Below are 13,740 nucleotides of genomic sequence, written 5' to 3' on the forward strand. Positions count from 1 at the left end.
CAGTTTAAAAGGAACGCTTATTGTTCACTCGATTTATAATTCCTCCTATATTTTAAAGGACTGCTGGAACCAACACAAGTCTTAGAGTTTTCTATTCCGTTTCTGTTCCAACTTCATTTGTTGTCAGCACAACGCAGTACAGACACTGGTATTGAAGAACCAGTAGAGGGAGCACGAAACCCTTCTTTTGTATTTTCTCTTACATAAACATTTGCTACTGTTTAGGGGTTTTCTTAATTTTATTTATCTGAAACAGGAAGAATTTTTAAAAGACAAGGTGATCTGCGGCTCAGATATTAAATCTGTGGAAGTCTTTAGGGTACTGCATTTCCATGCTATGAATTAGTTGCCTGTTTCCAGCACTCTGTTCCCCCTCCTGTTGCCCTCCCTTAAATGTTCAGTTTTCTTAGAGGATTTCCAAGCTGGGAAATACATTGTTCCTCTAGAGATTATGATGCGTCATTAGATTGTCAGGCAGATCGTAAAGTTTGCTCATTGTGAACAAAGATAGCTTCTGTGCAGCACCAGAGCTGTAAAGTGTTAAATTTAAAGATTAGCATTTTGCAAAAAGAAGAGGAAAAAAGTAGATGTTAGAAAGAAACATCTATGTTCCACAAGCGTGCTTTACACTTTGCTTTGTGAAACATACATAACCTAAAACAGAGTTTGCTTAAGTGAGTTAAAGGAAACCAAGCAAATTCAAACCCTGATTAAAAATGTGAAAAGGCATTAAATGATTATCATCAGCCACACAATCATACATTTTGAAGCTCAATGTACCCATATTATGTAGTATCATAAGATTTTTAATTAGTAGACAACCTCATTTTGTGTATTAAATTTTTTATTCCTTAGTAAGATTTTTTTTTAATCACAAAATAGTGTGGAAATATTTAGATAATAGAATTCATGGAGTGCTGGAAAATACTGAATATAAAGATTGATTTCTAATATATCACATACTAAACTGTTCTAAACCAGCTGGTTTCTTGCAGACAGGATTTATTTTTTTAATAATTTAAGACAGCATAAGCTTGTATCAAGCATAAGCATTGTAACAAAAGTGCAACTTTTTCAGCAAATCCTCCCAAAAGATATTTAACTCAAAATATCATTAACACATATTTTCTCCCTACAAAAATAGCATGTCAGACATCATTAATTGGATGTATTAACAACTATTTACATACAGCCACTCTGTAGGCTAGTAAGATTTTTTTTTTAACGTTGTTTAAACACAGCGTTTGAGGCAAACAGTAGCAACAGCAGCAGCAGATGCACCAAACGGACTGACAGACCCCGGACACGTACCCGCTCCTCGCCAGGCTGTTGTGTCTCACCTCTTACATAACATTCAAGTGAGATTTCTCACAGTGCTACCTTGGCAACAAACTAAAAATATCTAGGCAAGGTCTTGGTTTAAGCCTTATTATAAAAAGCTTTATCTGTGTGATTATCTGGTGTCTGGTTTGTCTCCAGAAAGGGAAACCGCAATATTTGAGGATGGAATGAGGGGAAAACCCATACGGGGAAACTTACCCCAACTGGTCTAATAGTTTTTGATTGCACAGCGAGGTGTTTACCTATAGCCTCCAGTTCTTGTCATTCAGAATTCAGGATAAAGTGAGTTCAGGCTGATGAGTTGCTCTGTGTTTTCTTGGGGGAATGGGGAGACCTTCTTTTTGTAGTTCAGTGCAGAAACATTCATTTTATACAGCAAGATTCAGGGACAAATTCTTGGGAACATACTGAATTAAATAAAGACAGGGTAAGAACAAATGCACTTGCCACACCTGTATACCTTAGCCGAAAAAAAAAAAAATATATATATATATAAAAAATAAACATAAGGTTACATAATGGGTCTGACCCTTCTTCCCTTCCATACCCAAAACTCGCTGGAGCCAACGGCATCCCCGGGTGCTCAAGGCACTGCAGGTTTGGGCTCAGGGTGCAACCCTCCACACTCTGGGTCTCAATAAAGTGCTAGCACAGGTGCTGGGGTCTGCCCTCGCCTCGCCCCCCCGCCCTCACCCTCAACCCACCCAGGTCTCCCGGACAACAAGTGCAAGTTCCTAAGTGGGACTTAGAAATACTGTATAAACCCATTCCAAATAAGGTGCAACATTTAAGTTACCCTATAGAAAGGGGGAAAAAAGAAGTATCCTTACTATTTTTCTTCCTTCTTTTTCCTTAACATATTTATGCATGTATAAAGCCAAACATTAGAAAAATACTGAGTAGCAAATTGTATCCTTGACGGTTCTCCGCCGGGGCATCGCCGGGACCAGCCGCCTCGGCAGCGGCGATCGGCCGCTGCACCGGGCCGGGCCCCGGCACCCCGCGGCGGCCAGCTCCCGGCTCGACCCGGCCTCGGCGGACCCTTGCAGACGCCACGCTGCACTCCGTAGGAAACCGGGGGCGCAGGTGCCGGCCCGACGACCCCTCCTCGCCCCGCGGCTGGGCGGACAGTCCGAGGGGAGGGCAGCGACGGCGGGGAGCCCGTGAGGAGCTCCCGGCCGGCGGCGGCTCACGGACACTCGGCGCCGGGCTCCTCGGCGGCTGCGGTCTCGGCCCCCTCGGCAGGCTCGGCGGCGGCGGCCAGCCCGGCGGCGGCAGCGAAGGGGTGCGGGAGGTGGGGTGCTGCGGGCAGCCCGGCCGCGGCGGCAGCGGCCGCCTTCTCAGCAGGGCCGAGCACGGAGGAGAGGCAGGGGAAGGAGGCGGCGGCGGCGGCCGCGGCGGCAGCTGCCTGGGCCGGGATGCCCGGGTAGAGGAGAGGGATGGGGGCAGCGGGGTATAGATACTTCTCCAGGCTGCCTTTATCCAGGAAGGGCTGCATGTAGGCGGCGGCGGCGGAGGGGGAAATGAAGTAGAAGGGCAGGCAGAAAGGGGCCGCCGCCGCCGGCTGTCCGAAGGGGGCCCCGCCGCCGCCCGCCCCCAGGGCCATCAGCGAGCCCAGCAGGGCGGCGTCAGGTCTCACCAGCGCCGCCGCCGCCGCCTCGGCGCTCCGCGCCGTCAACCCCGGCGGGCCGGGCAGGGGGCTGCCGCCGCGGTCCAGCTTCAGCCGCTTGGGCGCGGGGGGAACTTCGTCCCCCGACGGCTCCTGCTTGATGCTCAGGGCGGGCAGCGCGCCCCCGGCCGCCGCGAGGCCGCGCTCGGAGCGCGCCTCGCCCTCCCCGCCGTAGCCGCTGTCCGTGTCCGTGTCGGTCTCGGCGTTGAGTTCGGTGGCGTGAGTCCGCTGGATGACGGGCACGCAGTTAGCCTGGCCCTCCGGCTTGTGGCCCGGTGCGCAGGGGGGGGCGGGCGGGGAGGAAGAGGAGGAGGATCCCTTGCTGAGGGGGCCCGGCGGCGGGGAGAGGAGCTGGGGGCCGGGGAGGAACTGCGAGGAGATGGAGTGCAGGTGGCCGAGGAGCTGGGCGCATCGCTGCTCCCGGGGGGTCCAGCTCTCGAAGCGGGAGAGGTATTGCAGCACTTCCTTGGCGCACGTCTGAAAGCCCGAGTGGAAGGCGTCCAGGTCGGCCTGCACGGGAGACTTCATGGACCGCTCCCCTGCGGGACAGACCGAGAAGGGACAGCGTTTGCCCGCAGCTCTGGCGTGCCCCTCTTCGCACCTCCCGCTACCCGCACCCGGTGCGCCCCCGCCGCGGCGCCTCTCGGGGCCCGCTTACCATTCTGCAAAGCAATGATCTTCTGGTGCTGCTGCTCCGTTAAGGCTGTAAGCGCTTTCAAGTGTTTCAAAGTCAGTTCCAGCACCACTGCTTTCTCCAGGTGTCCCAGCGTCTGCAAAGTCATGAACGGGCGCTCGGCTACCTCTCGACACGCTCGACCACCGCCAAACGCCGCCTCCGTAACTTCGGGGAAACTGGTCCCCGGGGGGCGTTACGGGCAGGTCCGTGGCAGGCAGGCACCCCGGTGTCCCGCACCCCCGCCACCCCGAGAGCTGCGCAGCGGGAAGGCTGCCGGCGCCTCCATCTGCGTGTACACATACGCTCCTCTGCACCTTACCGTCAATTTCAGATGCTCGGGCAGTAAATCCTTCAGCTGGGCAATGCATTCGTTAATCCTGTCTCGCCTCTTCTTTTCTATCAGTCTATGTGGCAGTTTGTATGTTTCCTAATTAGCAAAATCCGGAAAAGCCAAGCGTTAGACAGAGCCCCTCGGAACGACGATCAAAACCAAAACAAATGTCATGCCGACCACATGCCGCGCAAATTATCGCCAAGGCACCGCTCTCCCCGCCGGGTCAGCTCGCTCGTAAACCCGCTTGCAGTTCGGGGGGGGAAGTTAAAAGCGAAGCGCTCCGGGGATGCTCTTGGGAGTGAACCTGCGTTTTAAAATTCAGGGAACCCCATTTAAGCGCTTAAGCGAGAACAGCCGCAGAAACTTACTCTTACCTTGCTCTCGTCCCTCTTCACTCCTCTTTTGGGTTTGCACATATACAGGGAAGGGTAGTCCAGCCTGGAGAAAAACACAAAGATCCAGCATCGGCAAAAGGGGGAGCCAGCCTAGCACCTCCTCGAGTGGGCAAACAGACCCCCAGCCCCGCGCGGGGAGCCGAGCTCACTGCCCCAAGGGCCGGGCAACGGAACGCCAGGGTCCTCCCGCGGAGGGAGGCGAGTCCCCGGCACCGCCAGGGAGCCGGGTCCGCTTCCAGCGCTTCGCAGCACTTTCTCAAGAAGACGAAACGCCCTGGAGACACGAGACGGAGATACTGCACCGGCGCCTTACCCTATAAAATCCCTATGCTCCAGTAGCTGCCTCTCCGGCAAGCGGGAGATTCCTTCATCCATGTCTGGCAGCGGCTGATGTTTCGTCGCTGCTTTTGATGGAGCCTGCGGGATGCTGAGATCAGTCTTTGGAGATCCGCGAGCGACGCTGCGCACATGCAGCCTCCGTCCCCCCGTCTCCCGTGCAGTGGCCAAAGTGTGGCGGGCAGTCCGCGCCCCCCCCCCCCCCCCCGCTCCACTTCGCCTCCTCCGCCGCTGCCGCTCCCCCTGGCCCCCCTTGGCCGCCGCTCCCCGCGCACACTCCCGCAGCACACGCTGCGCCGCCAGTTGTTTGCACCCGCTGCCGCCGCCGCCGCCGTGCCTGCCCGCGGGGCACGCGCGCCGCCAGCCAGCCCCGCACCCGGCTCACGTGCGGCGCGCGCCGGGCGGGCGGGGGGCGGGGCCGGGGGGCGGGGCGGGCGGGACCCAAGGTGGGGGGGACCCTCTGCGAAGGAAGGAGGGGCGGAGGGTCCCCGCCGCCGGCCCGGGGGCCGCCCTGCGAGACACCGGCTTTCCCCCGTGTTATCGCTGTTGTTATCATCATCATCATTATTGCCATAGTTATTGCCATTCTTACTGCATTTTTATTGTTTTTTAAAATATTTTTACATTTTTCTAATTTCTAATTATAATTTCTATTATTTTATTTGTATTTAGGGAAGAGACCCGCCCGTGGAAAACGTGCCCGCGGGGGATCGAGCACCTGTCCCTGTGCCAGTAAGGCAATACGAGTCCCACACCAGTGGGGCAGAGGGGGAGGCAGGGGCCAGTCACACGTTTTATATACATTTACAGATACGTATATCCATTACAGATGCGCAGGCCACGAACGGGCGCACACGCGTGTCTTCGCGGCGCGGCAGCGGCAGCCCGGGGCGCTCCCTGGCTCGGTGCCGCCGTGCCGCAGCTCTCGCCCCCGCTGATACCGCCCGGTCGCCGCTGCTCGACCTTTTGGACGGCAGCCTGATCTGCCTGCAACGCCAGATCACGGCAAAATCGTTTCTTAAACACATACGGATAGATATATATCTATATAAAGATGTATACATATAATATAAATACATCCGGTTTTTGACGCTGCCCTCCTGACAGTCAGCCTGCATCCCTGCCGGGTGCAGAGGATGACATTGGGAGAGGATTTGCACCGGTGCAGCGTGACCAGCCGCGGCAGCCCCGGGACGGGGCGGGGCGGGAACCTCCACTCCCTCCTCCCCCCCGCCCTCTTCCCTGCGCACCGGGCGCGCCCGCGCAGCCCCTGCTCCCCGCCGGCAGCGGCACCGACAGCCGCCTCCCTAATCCCGTCTCACACTGGTACGAGCACAGGGCCGGCAACGTGACCCGACCTGCTGCCACATCACTGCTCTCGGCAGCACCGGGCGACCCCGCCCCGCCGCCAGCAGGCGCCGGCACCCGGCGGCACCGGGCATCCCACAACTCGGCGTACCGACCTCCATGCCCCTCCGCCCTCGGGCAACCCCGCACCCCCCTTTGCCGGGTAGCCTGCCAGGACCCCCCTGCCAGCGGAAAGGGGTGGGTGCTGCCCCGAGGAAATGGGATGCTCTTCCCCGTGTCCCGGGCAGAGGCGCTGTGTGTGTGTGTCCCTGCGTGTGTGTCCCTGTGTGTCCCTGCGTGTCCCTGCGTGTGCACGGCGGCGCGGCATGTGCGGCCCTGCAACGTGCGGGGTGTGCAGTGTGTGGGGCGGGTGTGTGCGGGGTGTGCGGCGGCTCCGGCCCCACGTGCTGTGCGGAGGGAGAGGAGCCCCCCCACCCCCCCGCTCCCGCCCCGACTCAGGGCCGGGCTGGTGTCTTTCTCTCCGGTGTTCGCGGTGGGAACCGCAGGCGGGAAGTGTCAGTAGAGGCGATGCACAGAGATGTATTTATAGCAGCCCCCCAGCCCTGACCGCTTGCCTTTCTTTTGGTCCAGCTTTGCTCCCTCCCTTCCGCAGGCTCCGGCTCCTGGAGGTGGGTGATCTCCCCAGTCCCGGCACGCACTGAGGAAAGGGACAGTTTCGGGTCCCCGCAGCACCTGGAAGGAAATTACCCCAATAAAGAGCACGTCCCCGCCAGCCAAAGGGGAGATAAGAGCTTCACATCATTCCTTTCTAACGATCGTGCTTTACAGGTAATAGTATCAGGAGGGTAACTCGTGATATTTATATGCGGGGGCTGCTGAAACCGCACTGCCCGTGTGTAAAGCGCGAACGAGGTTTTAGGACGAGCGAGGGCTCTGATGAAGTGTTAGAGGCTCCCGCTTGGCAGCAAGGCAAGTGGCACTGCAGGCTTGTATAGCTCCTTCCCTGTTAACCTGATGACATTTTCACACTGTTAATGCAATGAAACTGGTAGCTAAAAATAAACAACATAAATGTATGCCACATGCCTATAGGTTCTATTTGGGGGTGTTAGAATGAGAGGCTTGTGGATTGCCACAGAGGCTGATTGGAGAATCTGCTGCTGGTGAGAAAAGCAAACTGTTACATAGGCTGGACTATATAGACCTGCTCCCTCGGGAAGGCAGATTGCAGCCTGCGAGGGCGATTTGCTGGATGTCAGGATATGCCAGCAGTAGTTAGCCATGCAGGATGGCATTGGTTGCCCCAAGTTGTGCATCCATGTTGGACATCTGAGGTGGAGCTACAGATTCTCTGACTACAATGGAGAGAAACAAGCACCTTCAGCATGAAATTCCTCTGCTCCTAACTGGACTGGTCTTTGAGAAAGCATCAAGGAAACTGAAGGCACAGCCCAAATAAAAGGTGCTTTACCCTGAGACAGAGCACACATAGACCTTTTGGGGGACTGCTGACTCAAAGGGAGCTTGAAGTCTGAAAGAAAAGACAGTTTCCTCCTGCTGACTGCTCCCATGGACAAGAAAGCAGGGCTTTGCATGGTTTCTGCAACTAATATATGGGTTGAGGAGCAGGGGGTGAGCATTTCTGGAACATCTGAAGCAATTCTGGAGTATCTTTGCCAGTTTCATCCTCTCTGGAAAAACCTGCACATCTTCAAATTATGGAAACAATGTCTGGAGTGAGACTCAGCTTCTAGGAAGAGAGGTCCTAAATCTGGGATTCCTCTGGAACCAAGTGGGAATGGAAGTTGAAAATGACCAAAAGATGCAAAACATGAGCTGAGACAGCTGGAGGCTTTACAAAAGGAGTTCAAACAACATCTGGAAACTTGTAAGAGAGGTTTATAAGAGGTGACCTGCAGACAAGGATAAAAGGCTTCTGTGTCCAGAGAGACTGCAAAATTCTCCTGGAAGATTCCCAGCTTAAAATGGCAAGATGGATCAAAGAGGTGATCAGCAGCATGACTATCATGGAAAAGAATGTTTTCCAGAAAGTAGGAGGCACAAGAAGAGCTTTGGCCAATTTACAAGGCAAGATGAACCACAGCAAAGAGTTAAGAAACTGAAAAAATCACTCAGAAAAAGGAAAGCAAAGGTTTGCAGGTCATTACAGGAAAAAAAAAAACAAAAAAACCAAAAAAAAACCGAACAGCCTCCTGCTGTAGACAAGGGCTAGCCAGAACACCACCTACTGCCAAGTGCTCACCACCATTTTCAGTCTGCAGGAGGAGGGAATCAGACTGTCTGTCCCAGCTGAATCAGTGCAAAGGCTTTTGAGGAGAATACATTTGGGAGGTTTATTCAAGTCAGTCCCTAACCCTAGTGTAAGGGAATGGCTTTGAAGTAGGGTGCCCAGGAGCCAACTTGGTGGGTTCAGTTCTTATGGCAGTCACTACTTGTCTTCAGGAAAAAAGACTGAATTATCTAGGCTGGCTGTATGACTAGAGTCAACCATCAAATTAGAGAGAGCTGGTCATCCACATGCTACAAAGGTGGGGGCAATGAGAATTCAGCTGAAGGATCTGGATAATTTTGGTTGAATAACAAGGTATTACTGAAGACTTTGAGGGTAAACTGGACACTGCCCTATTAATAGTTTTCAGTTGTGGGATAACCTGATTGAGACAAGGGGGAAAAAAAAGGAAACAAGAGCATGTAAAAACCTGAGCTGGGTCAGAAAAAAGGTCCAGCTGTTCCAGAGTCCAGCAGGAGATGCCTGAGGAGGAGCAGATAAACAGAGCGTGCACATAAAGAAAGCTCCCCAGGCCAGTCTCCCAGGCCCTGGTGGCCTGCGGTGCACAGACTTCCTGAGCCAGAAACGATATCTCTGTGTTTAATGGGAAGCCAAAGACTCCGTGAGAGGCAGAGGAATTTGCCAAAGTGCTTAAATCACGGGCTGCAGCAGAGCATTGGGCCAGGAAGCAGACACTGGTGAGAAGTTGGTCAGTCACCAGGAGTCCTGTCAGCACAGCTCTGTGGCTAACACAGAGGAAAGAAAAGAGGACTTTCTATTTCAGAGTGTTCCACACATACCTAATGTATGTAAAACGAGTGAGACAGCAGCCATGCAAAAATGTGGCTGAATTCAGAAGCAGAAATAAAATAACCTGACTGTGGGAAGGTGGTGGGCCAAGAGAAGACGCAATGTGCAATGAAGTCTTCACACCGTTACAAAATGGAGGAATGGGGATAGATCCAGCTTGGGGAGCAGAGTCAGGACCACATATTTGTGCAGGACTCTTAGGAATACCTTACAAGGGAGATACTGATCACAGAAGCTTTCCTAGGCCATGTGAAATGGGTGATATTAACAGAGATGACCCAAAGTCTACCAGGGCAGCCAAGCTAGACTGGCACTTGAGCTAATGGTGAGTGAGCTAATCAGCTTGAAATGGAGTGGTGACAGGAGAGTATGGGCACTTCCAAACCTGGGAAAGTCAGATTGGTGAAATGGGCAGTGGAGCAAAAATTCAGGCGTGATGTTGTCCACAGTGCCCTGTGGCTCTAGCTGTGTGATAAACACCAGGAACTGTGCTTTACCCCATCAGTTTGGAAATTCCCTTTAAAGACACATTTCAAGTAAAGCAAACTATTTGCAGGTAGCTGGTCTGTGATGAAAAGCTGTCCTGTTTCCTGGGGCAGTGAAAAATCAAGGTAGCTCCACTCTTGAGATCACTTCCAGCCCTGACTGATGGGAGGGTCTGAAACCTGCCTGGAGACCTGGGGGCTTCAGAAATTCTTACACAACAGATCAGTCAGATCTTGTGGATGTGAAACAGGAATGATCCCCATCTGTCTGCTGGATGTTTTCCAGGAGCAGCAGCCAGGAAGAAGTAAAACAACCTTCACCCTAAGTCCCCCCTCTGAAGTCACTGGAAAGAAGCTGTGTCTGTGAATGAAGATACCTTGGATGGTACCATGGGGTTCAGTTTGCTCATTCGCAATACATCTGAAAGCTGTATATTGATGAACAGAAGTGGAACTGAAAGATGGGAAAAAGTGCTTTCTTAGCTAAGTCCGAGCTGGTAATTAAGTGATGGTCATGGGCTTTCGTAATGCACCAGTTACACTGGAGAGACAGGTAGGAAAGGTATGGCACACCACACCAATAGGAGTCCTCGGATGGCCTCAGCCTTTCAAGAGGTCTGTTGTCCTCAGGCTATTTATGGGTGCACATGGAGACCTTTGAACAAGAAGTGGTAGGTGCAGTTACACATGGTTTGTGATAAGTTCAAGGCTGGTAGTCTGTAGCTGGTCCCAAAGGAAAGGGAGTTGTTTGAAAAGTGGGTAATTTACGTCTGCCACACAACTGGTGATTGGGAATTTCCACTGAATAAAGCAAAACTGAGACTACATGAGCTGACCTGCTCCCCAACCACTCACAGAGGTGCAGGTTGGTAGGACTCTGCTCCTATTACAGAAGCTCTCTTTGTAGATTTGCTAACATTGCAAAACCCTTGCACAGACAAGGTGAGACAGAGGGAGAGCATTTCAGTGGCCAACAGAATGAGATTTAGCAGTTTCAACTAGTGCAATTCTTTCCAGTGGTTAAATTTACTGATAAGTTTCGTTGGTATTTGCACAGAACACCTTAGTAAGGGTGGACCATGCATCCCTGCAAAAGCTAACTCTGTGGGCCCAGGACTCCCCAATGCAATTTGCCTGAGTATTAAAGAAAATGGCAGCTTTCCACCTGCACAGTTAAACTACATGTCTGGGCATAAAAGGAGTAGTGGTGATGCCTGGTTCAGGCAGCAACTTTGGGGCTCAGTGCAGACAATACCATGGGTGCAAAATGGAAGAGTTGATTCTTCAAGGGGATGGATGCAGAGAAGGAGATGCTTGTTTCCTCTTTCACAACTTGTAGATGTGAAAATGCTTTTAGTTAGCCCAGTAGAACTGAGGAACAGCAATGCCAGGGAGGGAGTGTGGGTTCCTGAACCAGTCCGTGCCAGAAGGTGCATCATAGAAAGGATCCCAGTAGGATACAACTAGAGTATGAGCTGAGAAACTCAGCTGTCCTGGAATGAGGTATACCTTTGAAGCACAGTGAAGTGTATCTTTGGAATATCAAGGGAAAGCCATTCTGCTTGTGGTGAGAGAGTTTGGCACTAAGGGTGAAATACTGCATAGAAACTTATAGTGCATGGAAACAACCTGTTAGGTGATGTCTGGAGCAGGAGGTTCTGAGATTGTTATTTTAAGACTGGCAAATGTTTTGAACCATACTGGGTTTCTGTACATTTCCAAAAAGGCTTAGCTAAGCTAAGGGGAAAATCATATTGGGTAAGATTCAGGAAGGATGTAGAAAATGTGTGCAGGAGATGAATACCCTTATTGCAAATAACGCTCCCAAAGAAACACAGAGAGACACCATGAAATAATATCTGACAGAGTCATTTCATTAATAGGCTGCATTGCCTGATGTTCTTGGGTTTCTGTCTGAAGCAGATTCTGGGAGCTGCAGACTATTTCACAAAACGCCCTGAAGCTTGTCTGTTAGGACACTAGTGCCAGATGTCCAAGTGAAAGACGTCCTCTCCCTCCAAGTCCTAGGAGGTATGGGAGGATTGCACAAAGCTCAAGGGATAAACACTGAATACAGAACATTTCAGCAGATCTGTGAGGTACTTGGGATCCCTAAAACATCTGCATGTGACCACAGCCTGAAGGGTTGGCGGGATGTTTTTATGCAGACTCTTCCAGTCAACTGGTTTGCTCCTCAGAACTACACCAAGTGGTAAGACCCAGCATATTCAGTTCTTTTGAAGGCCTCAGGAGTAGCAAAGCACTTCCTCACCATTTTGGTGAAGGGTGAAAGGACTCCAGCATGCCTTCTTATGGAGTTTTGGGAGAAGAACAAGGAAGTACGTGTTCCTTCTATTTTTTTTTAAGTGGAAATCTAGGATATTTTCCAGTTTTAGAAAAAGCAGAATGTGAATCTTAAAAAGGACTCACTGTATAAGGGCATAGAGTACTGACCTGGATATTTGTGGTGGTATACAGAGTACATCGGGGTCATGAAACAAGATCCCATGATATCATGAGGTCCATTAGAAGATGTACTAGGGCAAAACATACTGGGGAAACAAAACTTCAGGATTTTATTCTTCCTCTGCTCTTCCCTCACAGCAAAAGTAGTTGTGAAAAACCAAGGCTGGAGAAGTTGAAACACCAAAGGGGCAGAGCCTTGCAGGCAGGCTGCAGCAACACTGGGTGCACCTCGAGAGCACTTGATGAGTAGCTGCCTGGAAGGGAACCAAGGAGCAGAAAACTACGAGGAAGGGCACTACAAATATTTTGGATTAGTGATAGGAAAATACTTTACTGAAGTGTACTATGTAATTACAGGTAAGTCAGAATATGTCACTCATCATTTCTTAAATTATTTTTCCTCATTCTCTGTGTGGTGGGTTTATTAGAGCCTTGTCATTTTGAGCTTCTTCAGGATGAAGGAGGTGGCTGAGCGGGCAGGCGTGGGAGTGGGGCATGAGTCCAGCTAAAAACAAGGGTTCCAGACAGTCATGTTCCTCTATGAAACAGTAACCACCCCATCCCAGGCACTTGGCTGCAGACAGGTAAGCATAGTGAGAGTTTTTGGGTACCTGTGCTACTCAGAGCAGGCTGACTCTGAGCCAAGACCCAGGCTTCTGTCATACAAGTCCTTCTGGGTTTAGGGAAGAAGACTTTGTGTGTTTTTTATGAACCAGGACCCTAGTGAGAGAGCCTCTAAATTCGTAACCAGTTTCTCCTCCTAACTGGGATAATCTTCAAGAACCCAAATTTTTGGTTTACCTTCACGGGCAGGACACATAATAGTGCTTTCTCTGCCTTTTTGATCATAGACCTTCTGCTTAAGATTATCCTCAGGCCATCCTGCCTATCCTCTTGCTACATGACAAGGGTGTATAAGGGTATACAGGCCTGGAAGATATTGGAATATTGAGCTTTTTAGCTGGAAGGACAGGAGGGGAAATCAGGAGATTTGTTGGTGCTTGTCTGATTCTGTCACCACACCAGATCTATTTGGAGTATGCAAGCAAGAAGCAGCCCTCTACATTGTATTGAGAAACAGGTAGCACTGGACAGGCATGGTGAACTACTCCCTGCTGACCTAGGATGGGTACCAGTTGCAGTCAAGCCCCAGCCCACGAGCAGGATAGTGCAGAGCTCAGCACAGATGCTCAAGAAAAAGGACGGGCATGTTTGATGATTGTTAAAAACCTGTCATCCCAGAGGCATGGATAAGGCAGCCCATAGAGCCATCCTAGCTTGTCAGGAAGTATCCAGGATACCTCTGGACCTTGTATGAACTAGGAAATACCTCTTTGACCGTTGTGCACAATTTCCCTACTCCCTCTGAGTTGCCCTGTGCTACCAGACCAGATGGCAGCGATGGTCGCCTGTGCCAGTGGTGCTCCCTGTGCTGTGCAGTGTGGAGAGCTACCCCACAGTGTGTGGGACTCTGAAGCACTTGCAAATCCTGCTGGGCAAGGTCTGCTTGCCTGCAGTGTTGTTCATCTCCCCCTTGCTTCACCAGGCTGCTGCTGCTGCTGCTGCAACCTGGGCTTGAGCACCGGCTCTGCGTGGCACCTGGCTGCATGTGAGCAGTGGCGGTGACAGG

At 51.8% G+C, this 13,740-nt stretch overlaps 1 protein-coding gene and 1 long non-coding RNA gene across 2 annotated transcripts; one reads left to right on the top strand and one right to left on the bottom strand.

Moving 5' to 3' along the window:
- Positions 1 to 982: 982 nt before the first annotated feature.
- On the bottom strand, positions 983 to 5,115 carry BHLHE41 (basic helix-loop-helix family member e41). The gene is made up of 6 exons (XM_065842976.2): positions 5,065 to 5,115; positions 4,729 to 4,832; positions 4,395 to 4,458; positions 4,006 to 4,113; positions 3,669 to 3,780; positions 983 to 3,549 (listed from the first exon to the last, which is right to left on the bottom strand). Exons 2-6 carry the CDS (start codon positions 4,788 to 4,790, stop codon positions 2,531 to 2,533), a joined length of 1,365 nt encoding a protein of 454 aa, XP_065699048.1. The 5' UTR covers positions 4,791 to 4,832; positions 5,065 to 5,115; the 3' UTR covers positions 983 to 2,530.
- An 892-nt stretch (positions 5,116 to 6,007) lies between these two features.
- LOC139827043 (uncharacterized) lies at positions 6,008 to 11,032 on the top strand. The gene is made up of 3 exons (XR_011737227.1): positions 6,008 to 6,296; positions 6,712 to 6,887; positions 9,931 to 11,032. It is a non-coding gene; the product is annotated as an uncharacterized lncRNA (long non-coding RNA).
- The last annotated feature ends 2,708 nt before the right edge of the window (positions 11,033 to 13,740 follow it).

The sequence above is a fragment of the Patagioenas fasciata genome, chromosome 1 (assembly GCF_037038585.1).
Source record: "Patagioenas fasciata isolate bPatFas1 chromosome 1, bPatFas1.hap1, whole genome shotgun sequence".
In the NCBI taxonomy this organism is placed as follows: domain Eukaryota; kingdom Metazoa; phylum Chordata; class Aves; order Columbiformes; family Columbidae; genus Patagioenas; species Patagioenas fasciata.

Excerpts from the sequence above, each read along its gene's own strand:
- BHLHE41 (XM_065842976.2), bottom strand. The coding sequence starts at position 4,790 with ATGGATGAAGGAATCTCCCGCTTGCCGGAGAGGCAGCTACTGGAGCAT. Across the intron at positions 4,459-4,728 it reads GAGCATAGGGATTTTATAGG|GCTGGACTACCCTTCCCTGT; the intron begins GTAAGGCGCCGG and ends GTTTTTCTCCAG. Across the intron at positions 3,550-3,668 it reads GATCATTGCTTTGCAGAATG|GGGAGCGGTCCATGAAGTCT; the intron begins GTAAGCGGGCCC and ends TCTGTCCCGCAG.